Source organism: Larimichthys crocea, chromosome VI, assembly GCF_000972845.2.
Source record: "Larimichthys crocea isolate SSNF chromosome VI, L_crocea_2.0, whole genome shotgun sequence".
Classification (NCBI taxonomy): domain Eukaryota; kingdom Metazoa; phylum Chordata; class Actinopteri; family Sciaenidae; genus Larimichthys; species Larimichthys crocea.
This window is the reverse complement of record NC_040016.1, coordinates 323-18,952: the sequence shown is the minus strand read 5'-3', so window position 1 is coordinate 18,952 and position 18,630 is coordinate 323. Positions and strand designations below refer to the sequence as shown.

The 18,630-nt window shown below is 39.3% G+C and overlaps 3 protein-coding genes and 1 pseudogene across 5 annotated transcripts; all 4 read left to right on the top strand.

Annotated features, from left to right (window-relative positions):
- Window positions 1–307: 307 nt before the first annotated feature.
- On the top strand, window positions 308–5,513 carry cvih6orf89 (chromosome VI C6orf89 homolog). 3 transcript variants are annotated; one of them, XM_027279208.1, is made up of 8 exons: window positions 308–646; window positions 1,454–1,699; window positions 1,820–1,985; window positions 2,102–2,250; window positions 2,364–2,515; window positions 2,637–2,772; window positions 3,019–3,142; window positions 3,439–5,513. In XM_027279208.1, exons 2-8 carry the CDS (start codon window positions 1,511–1,513, stop codon window positions 3,519–3,521), a joined length of 999 nt encoding a protein of 332 aa, XP_027135009.1. In that variant the 5' UTR covers window positions 308–646; window positions 1,454–1,510; the 3' UTR covers window positions 3,522–5,513. The 3 variants fall into 3 exon arrangements, with proteins under 3 accessions (XP_027135009.1, XP_010747016.2, XP_010747015.2); XM_010748714.3 differs by having other exon boundaries at window positions 309–646; window positions 1,427–1,699; XM_010748713.3 differs by having other exon boundaries at window positions 309–646; window positions 1,415–1,699.
- Window positions 5,514–7,800: 2,287 nt separating this feature from the next.
- LOC113745909 (transcription factor HES-5-like) lies at window positions 7,801–8,320 on the top strand (annotated as a pseudogene).
- A 3,577-nt stretch (window positions 8,321–11,897) lies between these two features.
- LOC109139650 (transcription factor HES-5) lies at window positions 11,898–13,087 on the top strand. The gene is made up of 3 exons (XM_019263827.2): window positions 11,898–11,978; window positions 12,038–12,103; window positions 12,217–13,087. The coding sequence occupies exons 1-3, from the start codon at window positions 11,898–11,900 to the stop codon at window positions 12,637–12,639; spliced, it is 570 nt and encodes a 189-aa protein (XP_019119372.2). The 3' UTR covers window positions 12,640–13,087.
- A 2,679-nt stretch (window positions 13,088–15,766) lies between these two features.
- On the top strand, window positions 15,767–16,798 carry LOC113745926 (protein hairy-like). The gene is made up of 2 exons (XM_027279702.1): window positions 15,767–15,904; window positions 16,018–16,798. The coding sequence occupies exons 1-2, from the start codon at window positions 15,782–15,784 to the stop codon at window positions 16,348–16,350; spliced, it is 456 nt and encodes a 151-aa protein (XP_027135503.1). The 5' UTR covers window positions 15,767–15,781; the 3' UTR covers window positions 16,351–16,798.
- The last annotated feature ends 1,832 nt before the right edge of the window (window positions 16,799–18,630 follow it).

Here is an 18,630-nt window from a genome sequence, read left to right as displayed (position 1 = left end):
AACACTCAAAATAAATCAAAGGTTTGTACTAAAAATAAGATCAAATTATCAAGACATTTTTAATTTGTTTTGGTTTTCCGAGGCACACATCCGGTCTGGGTCATGTGACTGTCTGCAGCTTGACGCTGGTCGCTATGGTTGCTGTTTCACGGTTGCACAAGAAACGGAAGGAGGGGGCGGGACTTCCTCTGAAAAAGCTGCGCTCTCATTCGCTAAGAGGCATTGTTTTGGTTTTACTTGAGGCGGGGCCAAGGCCTTTCTCTGTCCTCTGATTGGTTACAGACAGGACTTCCATACAGTCTATAGATAAAACAGTTTAACAGTTTTTATAAGTTGTTTTGGAACAAAATCACGATTTTTAGAAACACAGTATTATGTTCCAGTTAATATTCTCAGACTTTCATTTCTTATTTTCTAGTTTCTCTGTTTCCTTGAACGTCCCGCAGTCATATTCAACACCAGTTGGTGGCGGCAATGCACCAGTTCATACACCGACATAAGAAGGTGGCGAAGAAGACGGTGGTATCCGGGCTGTTTGTGGCAGCCATGCCCAATAACTAGAACGCTAGGTTAAAAAATATAATCATTTTGAAACATAACCTGAGAGAGAAGAGGACACAGTCACGGCGGTGGATCTCACGTTAAGGTGAGGCTTTCGGTTTTCTCTAGTTTTCTTTAAGCGACGTAAACTTTAAACTGTTCACCAAGGCCAGCAAAGCACAAGCTAACACGACAATGTATTTCTGCGAGTTTATCACTTTAGCTTTGCCTCCGCTAATGTTAAATCACCTAATGTCAATGATCCGTGAACGTTACATTGTCCGATATCACTGTAGTGGCACCAGGTTTGTAGTAATGCCATTATGCGGCTGACCGTTTTAAATGCCTGAAGGTTTTTGCTGTCTGTATGTGGACACCTGAGGGGTTGTTGTTTTTGTGTGGACACCTGAGGGGTTGTTGTTTTTGTGTGGACACCTGAGCGGTTGTTGTATCTCTGTGGACACTTCAGGGGTTGTTGTATCTCTGTGGACACTTCAGGGGTTGTTGTATCTCTGTGGACACTTGAGGGATTTAAGTCCACAAGTCACTGTCTACTTGTGGACACCCGAGTCCATACTGTCTCCACTGACAAAGTCACCTTACCCTACGTGCTTCAAACTATGTTTGTAGTCAGTTTAACCCAGGGTTAGGTTGGTTTAGGTTGGTTTAACCAGCAGTCACTTAATGTTATCAGGGCCTGAAGCATCAGTAATGTTGCTATGGTAACCTCCAGTTTCTGATTTGTCTACAAGCAGTCACATCTGGTTAATTACGTATGTTGTTAATTGGTATGTTACACTGTCAGGTGTTCTAAGTAAGCTCACCCCTTTTTAATCGTATAATTTGTAATAGCTAGTGTCCGTTAACATTTCAGATGACTTCATAGGTAACACCATGCTCTTGGAGCTCGCAGGAGCTGGAGATCGACGCGTTTGACCGAGAAGCCACCGCCGCCGCCGCTGCTGCAATCATGGGAACGACGATGAGCGAGCCGTGCATCTACGACAAGCTCTCTGAAAGCATCGACATCCTCCGCCAGTCGGGCTACCGCTATGGCATGTCAGAGAGGGAGATCGAGAGGTTCATCAAGCAAGTCCTGGAGACCAATGAGCCCAGGAGAGAGCCTCCCCAGTTCCCCATCCTGAGAGCCACCATAAAGGTCACGCCTGCCAACACAAATATTACATGCTAAAACATATAATCGAAAGAAAGTATAATCACCGAATCACTGAAGGTCTTTATCATGTTTAAGTAGTAAACATTCAAACTGTCTCTGCAGTTTGTGGTGGCTGTGTGCTTCTTGCTGATGGCTGTGCTGGCCTTCACATACCCCCAGAGTGGCCCTCAGCTCGGTCTGGTCAACTTGGGCTGTTACAACTGGTCATCTCCTCTCAGCCACGTCCGCCTGCTGTCTCTGCCCATTGCCAAGAAGTACAACTTGCAAGGTCTGAAGCGTGATCACTCTCTACTAGTGTGTGCTGCCCCTTAGAATACAATATTTGCTTGAACATACGGCAACAACATCTGTTTTTGAAAAAATCTATAAATGTGTGCGCTACAGGTTTTCATGAATGGTGGAGTGCTGGCTCCCTCAGACAGAATCTGGTCAACTGTTCGGGCTGTGCAGAGATCTCCTCGGTGCTGGAAGTCCCAGAGAGCCTCAGAGGAACTGTGACTCTGCGACGGGGGCCACATATCGTCCTGCTGAAGGTCAGAGGTCAACAGTGCACTGTTACCGCACAACAGTGACATGATGTTGAGCAGTTATGTGTGACACATGTCCCACATTCACCCATCCTGTTTGTTCATACTGGTCTCTGAAGGGTGGGGAGTCCCTCAGTGTCCAGCGGCAGCAGCTTGAGGAGCTCTACTTGGCCCATTCAGGCTCCATGTCCATTCTGCTGGAGGAGGAGGACGGTCTGCAGAACCACAACGTCGGCCTCCCGCAAGGACCTGCCAACTTTACTCTGCTCTGGTACACATTTCTGTTCAAAAGTCAGCACTTCCAGTTTGACAGTAAATCTTAAAAATGCTATTATGTGCACCAAATGGACACAGTTGTATTTAATGATTATAACTGGTGATGTGTGATGTAGGAGGTTCAGCTCTGGGACCAGGGAGAAGGTGTTGAGGTGGCTCTTCCCAAAGGCTGAGCTCTGCCCCCTGCTGGACAGTGCTGGGACCATCGTGCAGCGCTGCCTGGTCACCCACAGCACCAACTCCCAGAGCAAGGTGAGTTAACGTGTCCAAACATCCACACACTGACAAAAGTAAAAAAAACAAAACAGTTGTGACTGTTTACAATATGCTGTTTTGATTTTTCTGGAATTTCACACAATATTTGGGTCGAGAAAATATGTTTTGTCAATGTTGGACCTGTGCAATCATGTGCAGTTGTCCTGACCCTCACTGGTGTTCTTTATCCTGCCATCATTCACCACAAATGAACCTTCAGCCTTAAAGTTGTCTCTGTTCCAGGGTGTCCGGGTGTTTGGCTGGCTGGTGGTGGGCGAGGGCCGACCAACAGTTCGAGTTCTGCCTGTTCAACGCTGTCAGAAACACTGTAGCTCCTTCAACTTGTGGCTGACACCTGGAGACATGGGTAACACCTGCCACACCTGTTTTTATCCACCAACACTTTTAACATGACAAAACAACTTCAGACAGCACAAGTAAACCTCTTTTCTGTGTTCTGTGCCCACAAGATTAAAAAAAAAGGTCTACAATCAGAAAATATTTTCTACTGAATTGACTACTGACACATGAACATTGTCACTACCTCACAATCTTTGAGGTGTTTTTATCTACATCTCTTGATGCATAAAATCACACAGTTGAATGTCATGTGGTTGCTGAAGCAGTCTGATGGTTGTTCCCTCTGACCTTTGGCCTGTGCAGTGTACGCAGACCCTCGGTACTGGCAGATGGAGCTGTTCCCCGGCAGAGGCCAGAACATCATCTGTGACGGATCGGCCTTTTAATCTTCAGGTGGAGCGACGTGAAGGAGGACAGAGTTCAGGACTGCGAGTATAACATGCAGATCAGCTGTGAATGTGTGACTTCCTGCTGAGGCGTTTTCGGAGCTTGTTGCCCTATCTACTGATGCCTTATAACCCTCTGGTCTTTTTTGTGACGCCGCGCCTGTCTGAAATTCCTCCCAGTGCCCTTGGAGAACTGGAAACCACTGCACACATGACTTCAAGGGTCGAGGTCAAAGGAATGAGAAGTGACTTTTTTTCTCGTTTATAACAGCAGCGCATCGTCGGTCTTCTGAAGTGCTCATGTTCTGGATTTGATGTTTTTGTGCCATAGCTTTAAGCAGATCTCTAGTAATTTAAAAAAAAAAGAAGAAATCATTGGGTGTGTTTCTCTTTCAGAAGGTAGTGAAACAAGCTTGACATCAACTTAAAGAGGTCATACTATGCTCAATTTCAGGTTCATACTTTGATTTCGGGGGCCCCTTGAGGGATTCTTAACTGTCCCTCAATATTTCAACAGACCACCATCGACTTAGCTTGAAAAGTCAATCCACCGTGTGTTGACATCCTCAGATCGTGGGAGTAAATGGAGACGTTTGTGTTGGTTCTTGCAGCCAACAACAAATTGGTGTGCTTTGCTGGGCAGGACGGTCACCAAGCTGGAGCTGTTGCTGTGTTACAAGTAACAGAAGAAAAGTGAGAACTTAGTAAGCTGCTCTTAGAAACTGCATTATGTGTCAACTTGATGGTTTGATCAGTGCTGATTGATTAGAGCAGAATAAACCAGCTCCCACACACAACATAAAAAGAAGGAAACCAACTTAAACATTCAGTCTGATCATCATGGCACCTGCAGCTCTTCATATTATGATAAAATGGTGCAGTTCAAACGTGGAGTTTTGTTAATTCTGCGTGCTTTATTCATGTTGGTGTCGGGACTTGCTGGATGTTTACTACCTCCTGAAGTGAGACACACCTGCAGCTTCATTTTCTGCTCACCTTTCCTAGATGTTAAAAGGGTTAGTTCACCCACTTACATGAAGAACAATAATCTTAGTCATCTGATGGTGGTATTTAGAACACATTGTCAATATTGGAATTACAATTTGTCTGATATACATTGTGATTACTTTCTGTAAATGAATTAAATGAATCTCAGCTTAGCACAAGCAGTTAAGGGTTCAAGACCTAACCTTTTGCAGCTTGTTGAGACATTAATCATCAAGTTATTTTGAAATTGCAGCTCTTGTAACTTAGAAACTACATATTTTAAATTGTGATTTGATTTTAAGGCAAATTTTCAATCATTTCAATTTCTAATAGTTTCTATCACAGAAACATCTTCAGTATGTTCTGGGGATTATCCAGAGTAACAAAAACACTGTTTCTAAAACATCTTCTAAAAGACAAGAAATCTCAGAAATGTCAAAACTTGGACAAAATTATCTGACTGGAGAGAGAATATGTATTTTTGCAATTTGGCTGAACTCACCCTTTTACAGCCAGTTACGTCTCTAATCAAACACGGCATCATCATCAAGATCAGCTTCAGATATTGTTTATGTGATTTTACTAATTTATCAGACAACGCGAAGCTGCTTCTCTGATTTCACTGTTGTTATTTATTGTTATGACTGTATGTACATATATACATGTTCAAGCCATTAATTTGAATAAAAATGTGTTGTAATATTATTATGCTTTGGTTAACATCACAATGAAGCAGTGGAGGAAATATTTTGTGCATAATCGGGTCGTTACAGAGTCTGAACAATATTAAATCAGTTTGCCAAAGTTGATGCCTGTCAAATCTTTTGGTGTTTAATAGATGATCTGCCTCATTTTGTTTTAGAGTCCCAAACATCTTCAAATTAACAAACATTATCAGTTGGGAACGATCGAACAAAATAAGGGAGTGAATCTTTTAAAATGTTCGCTTTGCATAGAAATGTCCTAGTTTTATGAGAAAATTAAAGCTTGTCATATAATTGCTTCCGTCTGTGAGATTTTTATTGATTTTTTCTTTTTTTGTGGTTGAAAAATTAAGAGAGTCTATTTTGTTTTCATGATAGAAGGTGTCAAATTGATCAGATGGTTTTAACAAGAATGTCAGGTATCAGAGAAAAATGGTGTCCATCAGTTTATAAATTGTACATAATGTTAAATTATATTTTTGAGGATCTCAAAGTTAACATGATTTCCTTTAGCAAAAGGAAAATCGCCTGAAGTATCAGGCAACCATAGGAATGCTCACCCAACATTTTACTGTGTACTGACAATGTTTGGGTTAGACAAACTCAGTTGCCAGTTTATTAGGTACATCTAGCTAAAGCGAACACAAATACATCAGTCCTGCTATAAATTCTACGTTCATGTTTATAATATTTCAAATGTGTTGATTTAACTGTAGCTGCAATTTGTGCTTGAACTATATTCTACTATGTTATCCTCCTCGTTCACACCAATGTTATCCTCCATGACAGATGTCAGGCTGTAAACTGGGAAATAATTGTTTCAGTTCCAGTTTGCGATATACTGGAGAAAATGTCTGAATTTGTAATAACAAGAGAGGTCCAGGAATATACTATTATTATAGCAGCAGCACAAGACAACACCCGTTAGCACAATCTGACAGCAGGGGGAGCTGTTTAGTTATTGTCAGATCATTGCTACACCTTCTGATCAACATGAAGTCCACCATCTGAAACATGTGTCTGACCTTCACAGTAAAAACAGAAAATTATACTGTAATGTTCAGCAATATTTACTGAAAACACTCGACACACAAGTTAAACTGTAATACAGCTTAATAAAAGCAGACAGACTGGTGCTACATTGATTGGAAACTCAGCAATAAAACAAATATTCTTTCCCCTCAGTTTAATAATAAAATGACCTGTTTCTGATTTTCTGTCTGTTTCAATTGTAACAAACAAACAAACAAACAAACAAACAGATAAAGAGTGCATTGGTCATTGACTTAACATGTTGGTCATATTTACAAAAACATGTGTAATGTTTCAGTTGATTCTCATTGATCCATTTTGGGTTTTTTTAATATTTAAACTGCAAACCTGAATTTGCTGAAATGAGTTCTTAAACATATATTTGGATTGAGGCACATGCCTTCATGTCTGTCAATGGACAGAGTGTGGGAAAACTCTGGAGATCAGAGTTTAACATGATTAGCATCTTCAACCACACCAGCAGCAGACGATTCTCCAAAGGGATTTGGCACACTTCAGGAAACAGCTGCCTCAGCCTCCCACCCTCATCTACTGAATTTTTTATCCAGTTACTGATATAAAGCCTCAATTAAACATTAGATTATCAACATGTACGAAGATGATTGAAACTTGACTAAATAATTTGTCAAAGCAGCTGAGCTGATTCATTATGAGAAAACATTTTGATAATTTCAAACTTTACAAACAGTCAGAACCAGCCAATGGCGTTCTTTCCCTCCAGATGGTTGGTGACGTCAGGCTCTGTTTCTACTACAACACACGTCCACTATCAGTCACAAAAGCTCCATTCAAAGTCCTTTTGTTGTTCATTGACCACAGCATTCAGGGAGTCAGTGTGGGAAACTGAGAGCAACTTTCTACTCACACTGACCACAAGACACGAGTCAGAAGACAGAGCTACATCTGGACAGCAAAGTGATGATTTTCTCAAGTTCTATTAAAATAACTTTGAAATACAAAACATGCATCACACTGTTTTTTAACATCTGAAAATTGAATCAATGAATTGTATCAATGAAATTGATGTAATCAATGAAAATTTCAACAAATGAGTGATTGATTGCCACTTGCTATATTTTTACGTTTTGATACAATAAAAAATTTAGACATGAGAATCTATCCCCACGATTGTTTAATTAAGTATATGAAATTGTGAAGAAGTTTTTACTATGTGTAATTCACTGTCTCCCCACGTGTGTGATGTGATGATGAGCGTGTGCTCAGTCAAAGTCATTGATCCCAGCATCAGGCAGCAGATCTGCTCTCTCTACAGGGTCACCATTTCCCAGATTCAAACAGAGCTCTGTGAGTTCCTCTCCATACCCCCCAGTCCTCCACCTGTTCCCCGAGATCTAACATTGCCCTCACAATATCACATTAGGCGTGTGAATCTTTATTGTGCCACCAAGCTCTCTGAGGGCTGAGACTGTGAGAAACTCAGCCAGACCAAGACCCACACATTCATAGGAGATGTGGGACTATAAATAGGAGGGATGAAGCCAGCAGAGAGCAGATTCTCTCTACAGAACCTCTACAGCACAGAGATCCAGACATGGCACCTACAATCACGGCAGCTATGACCAAATCTCAGGAGCATCTGACTCTGACCCACAAGGTAAATTGAAGATTCAAGAAGATTTAAATATGGTAATGAGAGGTTGTCTTTGTTCATGCTAACACTTTACTCCAGAATAAGTTGATTAATGACTTTGTTCTTCTCTCTGCAGCTCAGAAAGCCTCTGGTGGAGAAGTTACGCAGAGAGCGATCAACAGCAGCATTGAGCAGCTCAAGTCTCTCTGGGTCCAGAGTTCCTCAAACAGCAGCCAGACTCCAAGCTGGAGAAAGCAGACATCCTGGAGATGACAGTTTGTGTCCTGAGACGACTGCCAGCAGCAGCAACAGCAGGAGAAGACTGCTGAACCACTTCAACAAGCTGCAGTCTTCCTCTGATGAGAACCTGAGAGAGGCTGACTCTCTCCTCTGAGCTCCACAGTCCAGACCAGCCACCAAAGAACAAGAGTCCAGTCACCAGCGCCCCCTGGAGGCCGTGGTAGACACCTACAGACTGGAGTTACTACCGACAAACTCAGAGTGACCATATTGGTCAAAGATTACTGAACTGATTCTTTCAAGGTTGATGGACTTGTTCTTCTGTATGTACAGAAGGCTGTATTTTGTGTTTGTCTTTGTGAAGATGACATTTCCTGAGGAAATGACAGAACAATATCTTCAAGTTAAGAAAGAGAACATCTTGTCATGCATGTTGCATGAACCAAATCTAATTGCATCTGCAATTATTATTATACCTCACTGTACTTCATGTATTGGTAGTATTGCTATGGTAACATTTGTTATCTTTTGATTGTTATTGATCACACTGATCAAAAAACTTTAACTGTCCTTTTATGGACATTTTGTCATAATGGACTTTACCTCACTTTAATCTCTCTGATTACTCAAAACTGATCTGTTTGTAAGATCCAAATGTTTTTACTTTTTTTTGTTTTGCTTCATGTCACAATTTCCTGTGACACTTTTATTATTCAATGATCATGTATGATAAATATAATGCAATGGTGAGATTTGTTACCTCTTGATTAGTAATCGATTTGATCTTAATTGTCCTTTTTATGGACATTTTGTCATCATGGACTTTTTCTCACTTTATGTGATTATTGAAAAATGATCTGTTTCAGATCAATATGTTTATCCTTTAATGTGAAAGGTTTGTTTAATGTCACACTGTCACAGTTTTAAGTGGCAGTCTTATTTTAATTCATTGATTTAATGATTGTTAAGAACATGTGACCTGTTTTAGGTCGTTTTTATTGTTTTTTGGTTTGTTCACAAAGGTCAAATATTTTGATCCACTTGTGAAAAAACTTTCGAAGGACAGCGAGTACTGTGTCCTCAAATATTGTAAACTGTTTGTCTTTCATAAAGACAGTTGTTCCTTTACTCTCTCTGAGTACAGTGTGTCTTGTAGAAATCTACAAGTTGTTGTTGTTGTGATGTATCATCACCTCTAGTTGGAGCTTTCATACTTTGTGTGGCTCATTGTGCCTTGTTGAATAAACAAACACTGCAAGATGAAAACTTTGTGTTCTCATGTCATTATGTGTCATGGTTACCCTCTTAATTATGATTTAAGGGAGACTTTCACACTGATTTGTCATTTTCACTTAATTGATAGAGGCCTCCATCATTGTTACTTCCATCTATTGACTAATCAATATGAAATTCAGCTCAAACAATTATTCATCTTAAACAAAACTGGTTAGTGTAAAACTATGCATTGATTGTCTACAATCAATTGAACTTTGAAATGACAAACATCAAGATGAAATATGTTGTTATCCAGAACATGTATGAAACTAAGCATAGGAATTTAGTTTAATTGATCATATAACAGGGATTATAAATGTTATGTCACTCTGTGACTCAAGTCTTTTACAGCAAATTAGAAAAAGTACTTTTCAAAGACACTTTTTCTGCATCATCACTTTCAATTTCACATGTTTTAATGTAAAACGTTTAAAGTTAACCATTTCTCCCTTTAAAGAGGTCAGACATTGTTTCTAATGAGATGCATAATAAGACACACTTCCATTGTTCATCCAGTGAAAGCAGTAAAAGGAAGGAGTGTGGGAAACCAGAGGAAACTCACTCACAGAGCCCTGTGGGACAATAGATCCAGACCTTTGACCTGAAGGGACAGAGAATAAAAGGATTCCTACTCTTCAAAGTGAATGTTTCTAACCTCAGGGTTCCTACTCACAATTAAGTACAAAACCCCAAACTTTTACAAGACTATTCGTTTCTTTCAAACTAATTTCATGATGTCTGGATTTGGTACAGTTAGAAAGTACTTGGGTAGAGTTGTTCTGCAGGCTGTGGCATACAGACAAAAAGGCAGCTTTTGGTGTGTGAAGAGTCACACACGATACTTATTGCCTTTTTTTTAAGGCATCAAGATCACTCAGGTTCACACTCTCACACAGTGGTCAATTTTGAAGCTGTGATTGCTGCCTGCTCCAAAGGTCATTCCCTCAAGAAGTTGATCATATTCACAAAAAAAGTTTTCTTAAACATTTTAATTGTTGTGAAGAAATTGCTGAAAGTCAATGGCACCAAGTCAGGAGGGAAGAAAGCATGCAGGAGCCTCTGATGTCTTATGCTGTAATATTTACTGAAGCTTTATCAAGTAGAATCAATGACATTCCTACATACAATCAGGTGTGCATATGAGTCAGTCTCTATTCTGCCCAACTCATGCTGGTGGTCAGATGTTAAACCCTTACAGATGACGTCACAAATACTATACACCCAAAAATAGTCAAAGGGAATGGATTTACCCATTTTAGTGTTCACCTTCAGCACATTCTAGTCAGAAGCCACTGTTGTCTGTTTATGTTAATGACCCATCAACAGTTAGCTATCTATTATGTCTGGGAGGCCAACATTCAGTTTCTTCGACCCTGGTCACCAGGCAACTTTGAGATAGGGTGGCACCTGCACTCCTCCAGCGCTCCAAAAAACAGCCTTGCATACCAAAGAGAGCGAGTCTTCTCTTATATGATTTAGTACTGTCACTGTCTATAACCCCAAGGCCCATGCGCTGGCCTGTGTAACCAAAGGATAGAAGTTCCATCATGACATTAATCTTATTTGATGTTTCAGTTGATACTCATTAATCCAAATTTTTTACTTTATTTGTTAACTTGACTTTTTTAAATTGCAAACTTGAATTTTCATTTGCTGAAATGAGAGTGCTCAAATGTATATTTGGATTGAGGCACATGCCTTCATGTCTGTCAATGGACAGAGTGTGGGAAAACTCTGGAGATCAGAGTTTAACATGATTAGCATCTTCAACCACACCAGCAGCAGACGATTCTCCAAAGGGATTTGGCACACTTCAGGAAACAGCTGCCTCAGCCTCCCACCCTCATCTATACAACTGAATTTTTTATCCAGTTACTGATATAAAGCCTCAATTAAACATTAGATTATCAAAATGTACAAAGATGATTGAAACTTGACTAAATAATTTGTCAAAGCAGCTGAGCTGATTCATTATGAGAAAACATTTAGATAATTTCAAACTTTACAAACAGTCAGAACCAGCCAATGGCGTTCTTTCCCTCCAGATGGTTGGTGACGTCAGGCTCTGTTTCTACTACAACACACGTCCACTATCAGTCACAAAAGCTCCATTCAAAGTCCTTTTGTTGTTCATTGACCACAGCATTCAGGGAGTCAGTGTGGGAAACTGAGAGCAACTTTCTACTCACACTGACCACAAGACACGAGTCAGAAGACAGAGCTACATCTGGACAGCAAAGTGATTATTGTTCTCAAGTTCTATTAAAATAACTTTGAAATACAAAACATGCATCACAATATTTAAAACCTGAGAGAATTGACTTCATTAAACACAGTGTTCCAATTCCTTTAAATGTAAATGTAAAAAGTCAAATTGTGTAAAATTAAGTACTATAAGTGAAACACAAATGACATGGTACATGCTGTAATTTTTGTTTTGATATAATCAAATAAACTTGTACTGCTGATTCATCTGGATGAAAGTTATGCAGAACATTATGCAATTAATTCATGTTAATCTCCCACATGTGTGATGGGATGATGAGCGTGTGCTCAGTCAAAGTCATTGATCCCAGCATCAGGCAGCAGATCTGCTCTCTCTACAGGGTCACCACTTTCCCAGATTCAAACAGAGCTCTGTGAGTTTCCCTCCATCACTCCCCCAGTCCCTGGCCCCTACAATCACTGCAGCTATGACCAAATCTCAGGAGCATCTGACTCTGACCCACAAGGTAAATTGAAGATTCAAGAAGATTTAAATATGGTTAATGAGAGGTTGTCTTTGTTCATGCTAACACTTTACTTCAGAATAAGTTGATTAATGACTTTGTTCTTCTCTCTGCAGCTCAGAAAGCCTCTGGTGGAGAAGTTACGCAGAGAGCGAATCAACAGCAGCATTGAGCAGCTCAAGTCTCTCCTGGGTCCAGAGTTCCTCAAACAGCAGCCAGACTCCAAGCTGGAGAAAGCAGACATCCTGGAGATGACAGTTTGTGTCCTGAGACGACTGCAGCAGCAGCATCAAACTGTGGACTTGGCAGCTGTTGATCAGGGATACTCCAGGTGTGTCCAGGAGGTGAAACACTTCATGTCCAGGGAAGAGGTGAAGACCCAGTTCAAGAGAAGGCTGATGAACCACTTCAACAAGCTGCAGTCTTCCTCTGATGAGAACCTGAGAGAGGCTGACTTCGCTCCTCTGAGCTCCACAGTCCAGACCAGCATCACCACAGACAAGAGTCCAGTCAACAGCGCCCCCTGGAGGCCGTGGTAGACACCTACAGACTGGAGTTACTACCTGACAAACTCAGATGACCATATTGGTCAAAGATTACTGAACTGAATTCTTTCAAGTTTGATGGACTTGTTCTTCTGTATGTACAGAAGGCTGTATTTTGTGTTTGTCTTTGTGAAGATGACATTTCCTGAGGAAATGACAGCAACAATATCTTTCAAGTTAAGAAAGAGAACATCTTGTCATGCATGTTGCATGAACCAAATCTGATTGCATCTGCAATTATTATTATACCTCACTGTACTTCATGTATTGGTAGTATATGCTATGGTAACATTTGTTATCTTTTGATTGTTATTGATCACACTGATCAAAAAACTTTAACTGTCCTTTTTATGGACATTTTGTCATAATGGACTTTACCTCACTTTAATCTCTCTGATTACTCAAAACTGATCTGTTGTAAGATCCAAATGTTTTCACTTTTTTTCTAAAAGTTTTGCTTCATGTCACAATTTTCCTGTGACACTTTTATTATTCAATGAGCATCATGTATTGATAGAATATAATGCAATGGTGATATTTGTTACCTCTTGATTAGTAATGATCGATTTGATCTTAATTGTCCTTTTTATGGACATTTTGTCATCATGGACTTTCTCTCACTTTATGTGATTATTGAAAAATGATCTGTTTAAGATCAATATGTTTATCCTTTTAATGTTAAAGGTTTGTTTAATGTCACACTGTCACAGTTTTACAGTGACAATATCATTTTTAACTCAAATTCATCTGAATTTAATGATTGTTAAGAACAATGTGACCTGTTTTAAGGTCAGTTTTTATTGTTTTTCGGTTTGTTCACAAAGGTCAAATATTTTGATCCACTTGTGAAGAAACTCTCAAAGGACAGTGAGTACTGTGTCCTTAAATATTGTAAACTGTTTGTCTTTCATAAAGACAGTTGTTCCTTTACTCTCTCTGAGTACAGTGTGTCTTGTAGAAATCTACAAGTTGTTGTTGTTGTGATGTATCATCACCTCTAGTTGGAGCTTTCATACTTTGTGTGGCTCATTGTGCCTTGTTGAATAAACAAACACTGCAAGCTAAAAACGGTCTTCTCATGTCATTGTCTGTCATGGTTACCCTCTCAATTTTGACGAAAGAGAGGCTTTTTACACTGATTTGTCATTTTCATTTAATTGTGCTTACTTTTAATTGACAAATCGAGATAAAATTTTGCACATACGAAAAGTATTCATCACATACCTGTTTAAAGAAAATCTAAGCATAACGAATTTTGATGAGATTCGATTAATATTTTTGATAAAGGAAGATTAATATGTCACTCTATTTATCAAGACATCAAAGTAAAAGAGAAAAACTACATTTCAAAGAGACGTTCAAGGCACAATTATTTTGGCTTGGTTCTCATTGTCAGGTGTTTTAATGTAAAACGTTTAAAGTTAACTATTTAACTCTTTAAAGATGTCAGACATTGTTTCTAATGAGATGCATAATAAGACACACTTCTATTGTTCCTCTATTAAAAGCAGTGAAAGGACAGAGTGTGGGGAACCAGAAGTAACTCACTCACAGAGCCCTGTGGGACAATAGATCCAGACCTTTGACCTGAAGGGACAAAGACAAAAAAGAGTCTGTTTTTTTAAGCTGAACCTTGTTTTAGATCACACCTTGTACTGTAAGTGTTTGTCAATGACATACACTTTTTCAGCAACTTCATGTCCTAAAAGCAAAAACTTCTATAGTTGTTTCTTTCAGTAACATGATGTTGATTAACCTCTTTCATGCGTTCAATCATAATCTAGTTGGTTTCAGTTAGTGGAGTACACAAACATGAAATTTGAACATTTTATATCAACTACTCATGTGTCCAAAAAGCCAAGCAATTGTTTTTTAATGTGTACAGATAGATTAGCAGCCATTGAATCATTTTTCACGTTTTTGTTTATTTCTTTTCTTGGGGGGCAACCCTTTACCCTTGGCGCCACTCACTGCATGTGCCATAAAAAGTCCATTTGTAGAGAGGCACATGCCTGTTTTCTGCTAATGATCAGAGTGTGGGAAATCTCTGGAGGGCAGAAGTAAGTGTGAATGACATCCATCCCACCAGCAGCCGAGTAATTCTCCAACGAAATTTGGCACACTTCAGCAAACTGCGCCCTTCTAAAGTAACCTCCCACCCTCATGAGAAGAGCTGACATTTTTATCCAACTGATTGTCAGTAAAGAGGCGTGATTATGACTGGAGGTATATAATGTGACTGGAATCTGAAAGTATGTAATGAGAAATAATTTTTCTGAAAATTTAACACAAACTTATGAACAGACCTTGAAGTTTTACAAAGTGTCAGAGCCAGCCAATGGCGTCCTTTCCCTCCAGATGGCTGGTGATGTCAGGCTCTGTTTCTATAACAACACACAGCCAGCATCTGTCACTGAAGTCCCTTTGTGGTTCATTGACCATACAGGGAGTCAGTGTGGGAAACTGAGCTCTACTTGTTACTCACACCGACTACAAGGCACGTGTCAAAAGACTCTACATCTGGACAACTGCCTGATCATTGTATTTTATTGAGTTTATTTAAAGTTCCTCAAGAAACATCACACTGTTCTCTAACATCTTATGGTAAAGTTCTGCAGGATGTAGGATTTTAGACCAAAGAATTGTACAAAATATTTGTCATTTTAAGAAACTGAAATAAAATATCTGACTACATCAATAAAAACAGAGCGAATTACCCTGCTGCATCGTCAATTTTACCACAATAAAACCAGGGGAAAAACCTACATTTTTGGGATATGTTTCTATCATACATGTATTTCATTCATTGAACCCTTAACTGGTAGCATGGTGTGCTCAGGTCAAAGTCATTGGATCCGCAGCATCAGAACAGGCAGACTGGCTCTCTAACAGGGTCACAGACCACTTTCCCAAAGATTCAAACAGAGCTCTGCTGTGAGTCTCTCTCCATCACCCCCATCAGTCCTCCACCTGTTCCCCTGAGATTTAACCATTGTCCTCACACCAATATAACCATTCGGCGTGTGTAATCCTTTATTGTGCCACCAAGCTCTCTGATTGGCTGAGACTGTGAGAAACTCCAGCCAGACCAGGACCCACACATTCATATGGAGATGTGGGACTATAAATAGGAGGGATGAAGCCAGCAGAGAGCAGATTCTCTCTACAGAGACCTCTACAGCACAGAGATCCAGACATGGCACCTACAATCACTGCAGCTATGATCAAATCTCAGGAGCATCTGACTCTGACCCACAAGGTAAATTGAAGATTCAAGAAGATTTAAATATGGTTAATGAGAGGTTGTCTTTGTTCATGCTAACACTTTACTCCAGAATAAGTTGATTAATGACTTTGTTCTTCTCTCTGCAGCTCAGAAAGCCTCTGGTGGAGAAGTTACGCAGAGAGCGAATCAACAGCAGCATCGAGCAGCTCAAGTCTCTCCTGGGTCCAGAGTTCCTCAAACAGCAGCCAGACTCCAAGCTGGAGAAAGCAGACATCCTGGAGATGACAGTTTGTGTCCTGAGACAACTGCAGCAGCAGCGTCAACAGCAGAGAAGACTGCTGAACCACTTCAACAAGCTGCAGTCTTCCTCTGATGAGAACCTGAGAGAGGCTGACTTCTCTCCTCTGAGCTCCACAGTCCAGACCAGCGTCACCAAAGACAAGAGTCCAGTCAACAGCGCCCCCTGGAGGCCGTGGTAGACACCTACAGACTGGAGTTACTACCTGACAAGCTCAGATGACCATATTGGTCAAAGATTACTGAACTGAATTCTTTCAAGTTTGATGGACTTGTTCTTCTGTATGTACAGAAGGCTGTATTTTGTGTTTGTCTTTGTGAAGATGACATTTCCTGAGGAAATGACAGCAACAATATCTTTCAAGTTAAGAAAGAGAACATCTTGTCATGCATGTTGCATGAATCAAATCTGATTGCATCTGCAATTATTATTATACCTCACTGTACTTCATGTATTGGTAGTATATGCTATGGTAACATTTGTTATCCTTTGATTGTTATTGATCACACTGATCAAAAAACTTTAACTGTCCTTTTTATGGACATTTTGTCATAATGGACTTTACCTCACTTTAATCTCTCTGATTACTCAAAACTGATCTGTTGTAAGATCCAAATGTTTTCACTTTTTTTCTAAAAGTTTTGCTTCATGTCACAATTTTCCTGTGACACTTTTATTATTCAATGAGCATCATGTATTGATATAATATAATGCAATGGTGATATTTGTTACCTCTTGATTAGTAATGATCGATTTGATCTTAATTGTCCTTTTTATGGACATTTTGTCATCATGGACTTTCTCTCACTTTATGTGATTATTTAAAAATGATCTGTTTCAGATCAATATGTTTATCCTTTTAATGTTAAAGGTTTGTTTAATGTCACACTGTCACAGTTTTACAGTGACAATATCATTTTTAACTCAAATTCATTTGAATTTAATGATTGTTAAGAACAATGTGACCTGTTTTAAGGTCAGTTTTTATTGTTTTTTGGTTTGTTCACAAAGGTCAAATATTTTGATCCACTTGTGAAGAAACTCTCAAAGGACAGTGAGTACTGTGTCCTCAAATATTGTAAACTGTTTGTCTTTCATAAAGACAGTTGTTCCTTTACTCTCTCTGAGTACAGTGTGTCTTGTAGAAATCTACAAGTTGTTGTTGTTGTGATGTATCATCATCTCTAGTTGGAGCTTTCATACTTTGTGTGGCTCATTGTGCCTTGTTGAATAAACAAACACTGCAAGCTGAAAACTTTGTGTTATCATGTCATTATGTGTCACGATTACCCTCTTAATTATGATTTAAGGGAGACTTTCACACTGATTTGTCATTTTCACTTAATTGATAGACAAGTCCATCATTGTTACTTCCATCTATTAACTAATCAATATGAAATTCAGCTCAAACAATTATTCATCTTGAACAAAACTGGTTAGTGTAAAACTATGCATTGATTGTCTACAATCAATTGAACTTTGAAATGACATTGTTTCTAATGAGATGCATAATAAGACACACTTCTATTGTTCCTCCAGTGAAAGCAGTGAAAGGAAGGAGTGTGGGAAACCAGAGGAAACTCACTCACAGAGCCCTGTGGGACAATAGATCCAGACCTTTGACCTGAAGGGACAGAGACTAAAAGGACTCTTGCTCCTAAGACTGAATCTTCCTGACTTCAGGATTCCAACATGTGTTCAATTCAAAGTCAAAACTTTTCCAGACTTCTTGGTAGATCTATCAGATCATATTTGAACATCTGAAATACAAATTGCTGGATGTTTTCTAATTGTAAATAAATAGTTTTAAAATCAACTGTAACATTTGCTCTACATTCTGACCATGTATGTAAACTGTGTTAATGGAAAGACGATGAATGCATCCTAAAAAGGTTTCCTTCTGCAAAAAAGGACCATATATTTTCTGCCTACTCATGAATGTGAGACGAGAGCAGTATCTGGTGATGCTATTTATATGCAATTCAAAGACACTGCTGCAATTCTTTAAACTAATCTGATGATGTCTGGGATTTGGTACAGTTAGAAAGCCTCTGGGTAGAGCTGTTCTGGCAGGCTGTGGCATACAGGCACAGAGTTAGCTTGTTGTGAGTGTGTTGAGTTGCACACCATACTACTTGTCTTTGTTTTTGATGACAGTGGGTGCCTCGGCTTGCACGTTCTCACATAGAGGTAAGATTTCTGACAACAATTGCCATCTGATCCAAACACATGAAACACTGGCTATATGATTATTTATTTTTTATAATTTGTGTCTTATATTTTCAAGAAAAAAAAAACAGAGCTACTAGTCTAGAAACTGAAATATGTTTCAATACCTATTATTTTTTTCATCAAGACACTGTAAAATTAATTAGAATCAAAATCTCTACCATGTAGAACCACAGCATTCATCAAAATTATGATTATTTTTTAACTTGACTCTGGGGTTAGCTGTAAACTG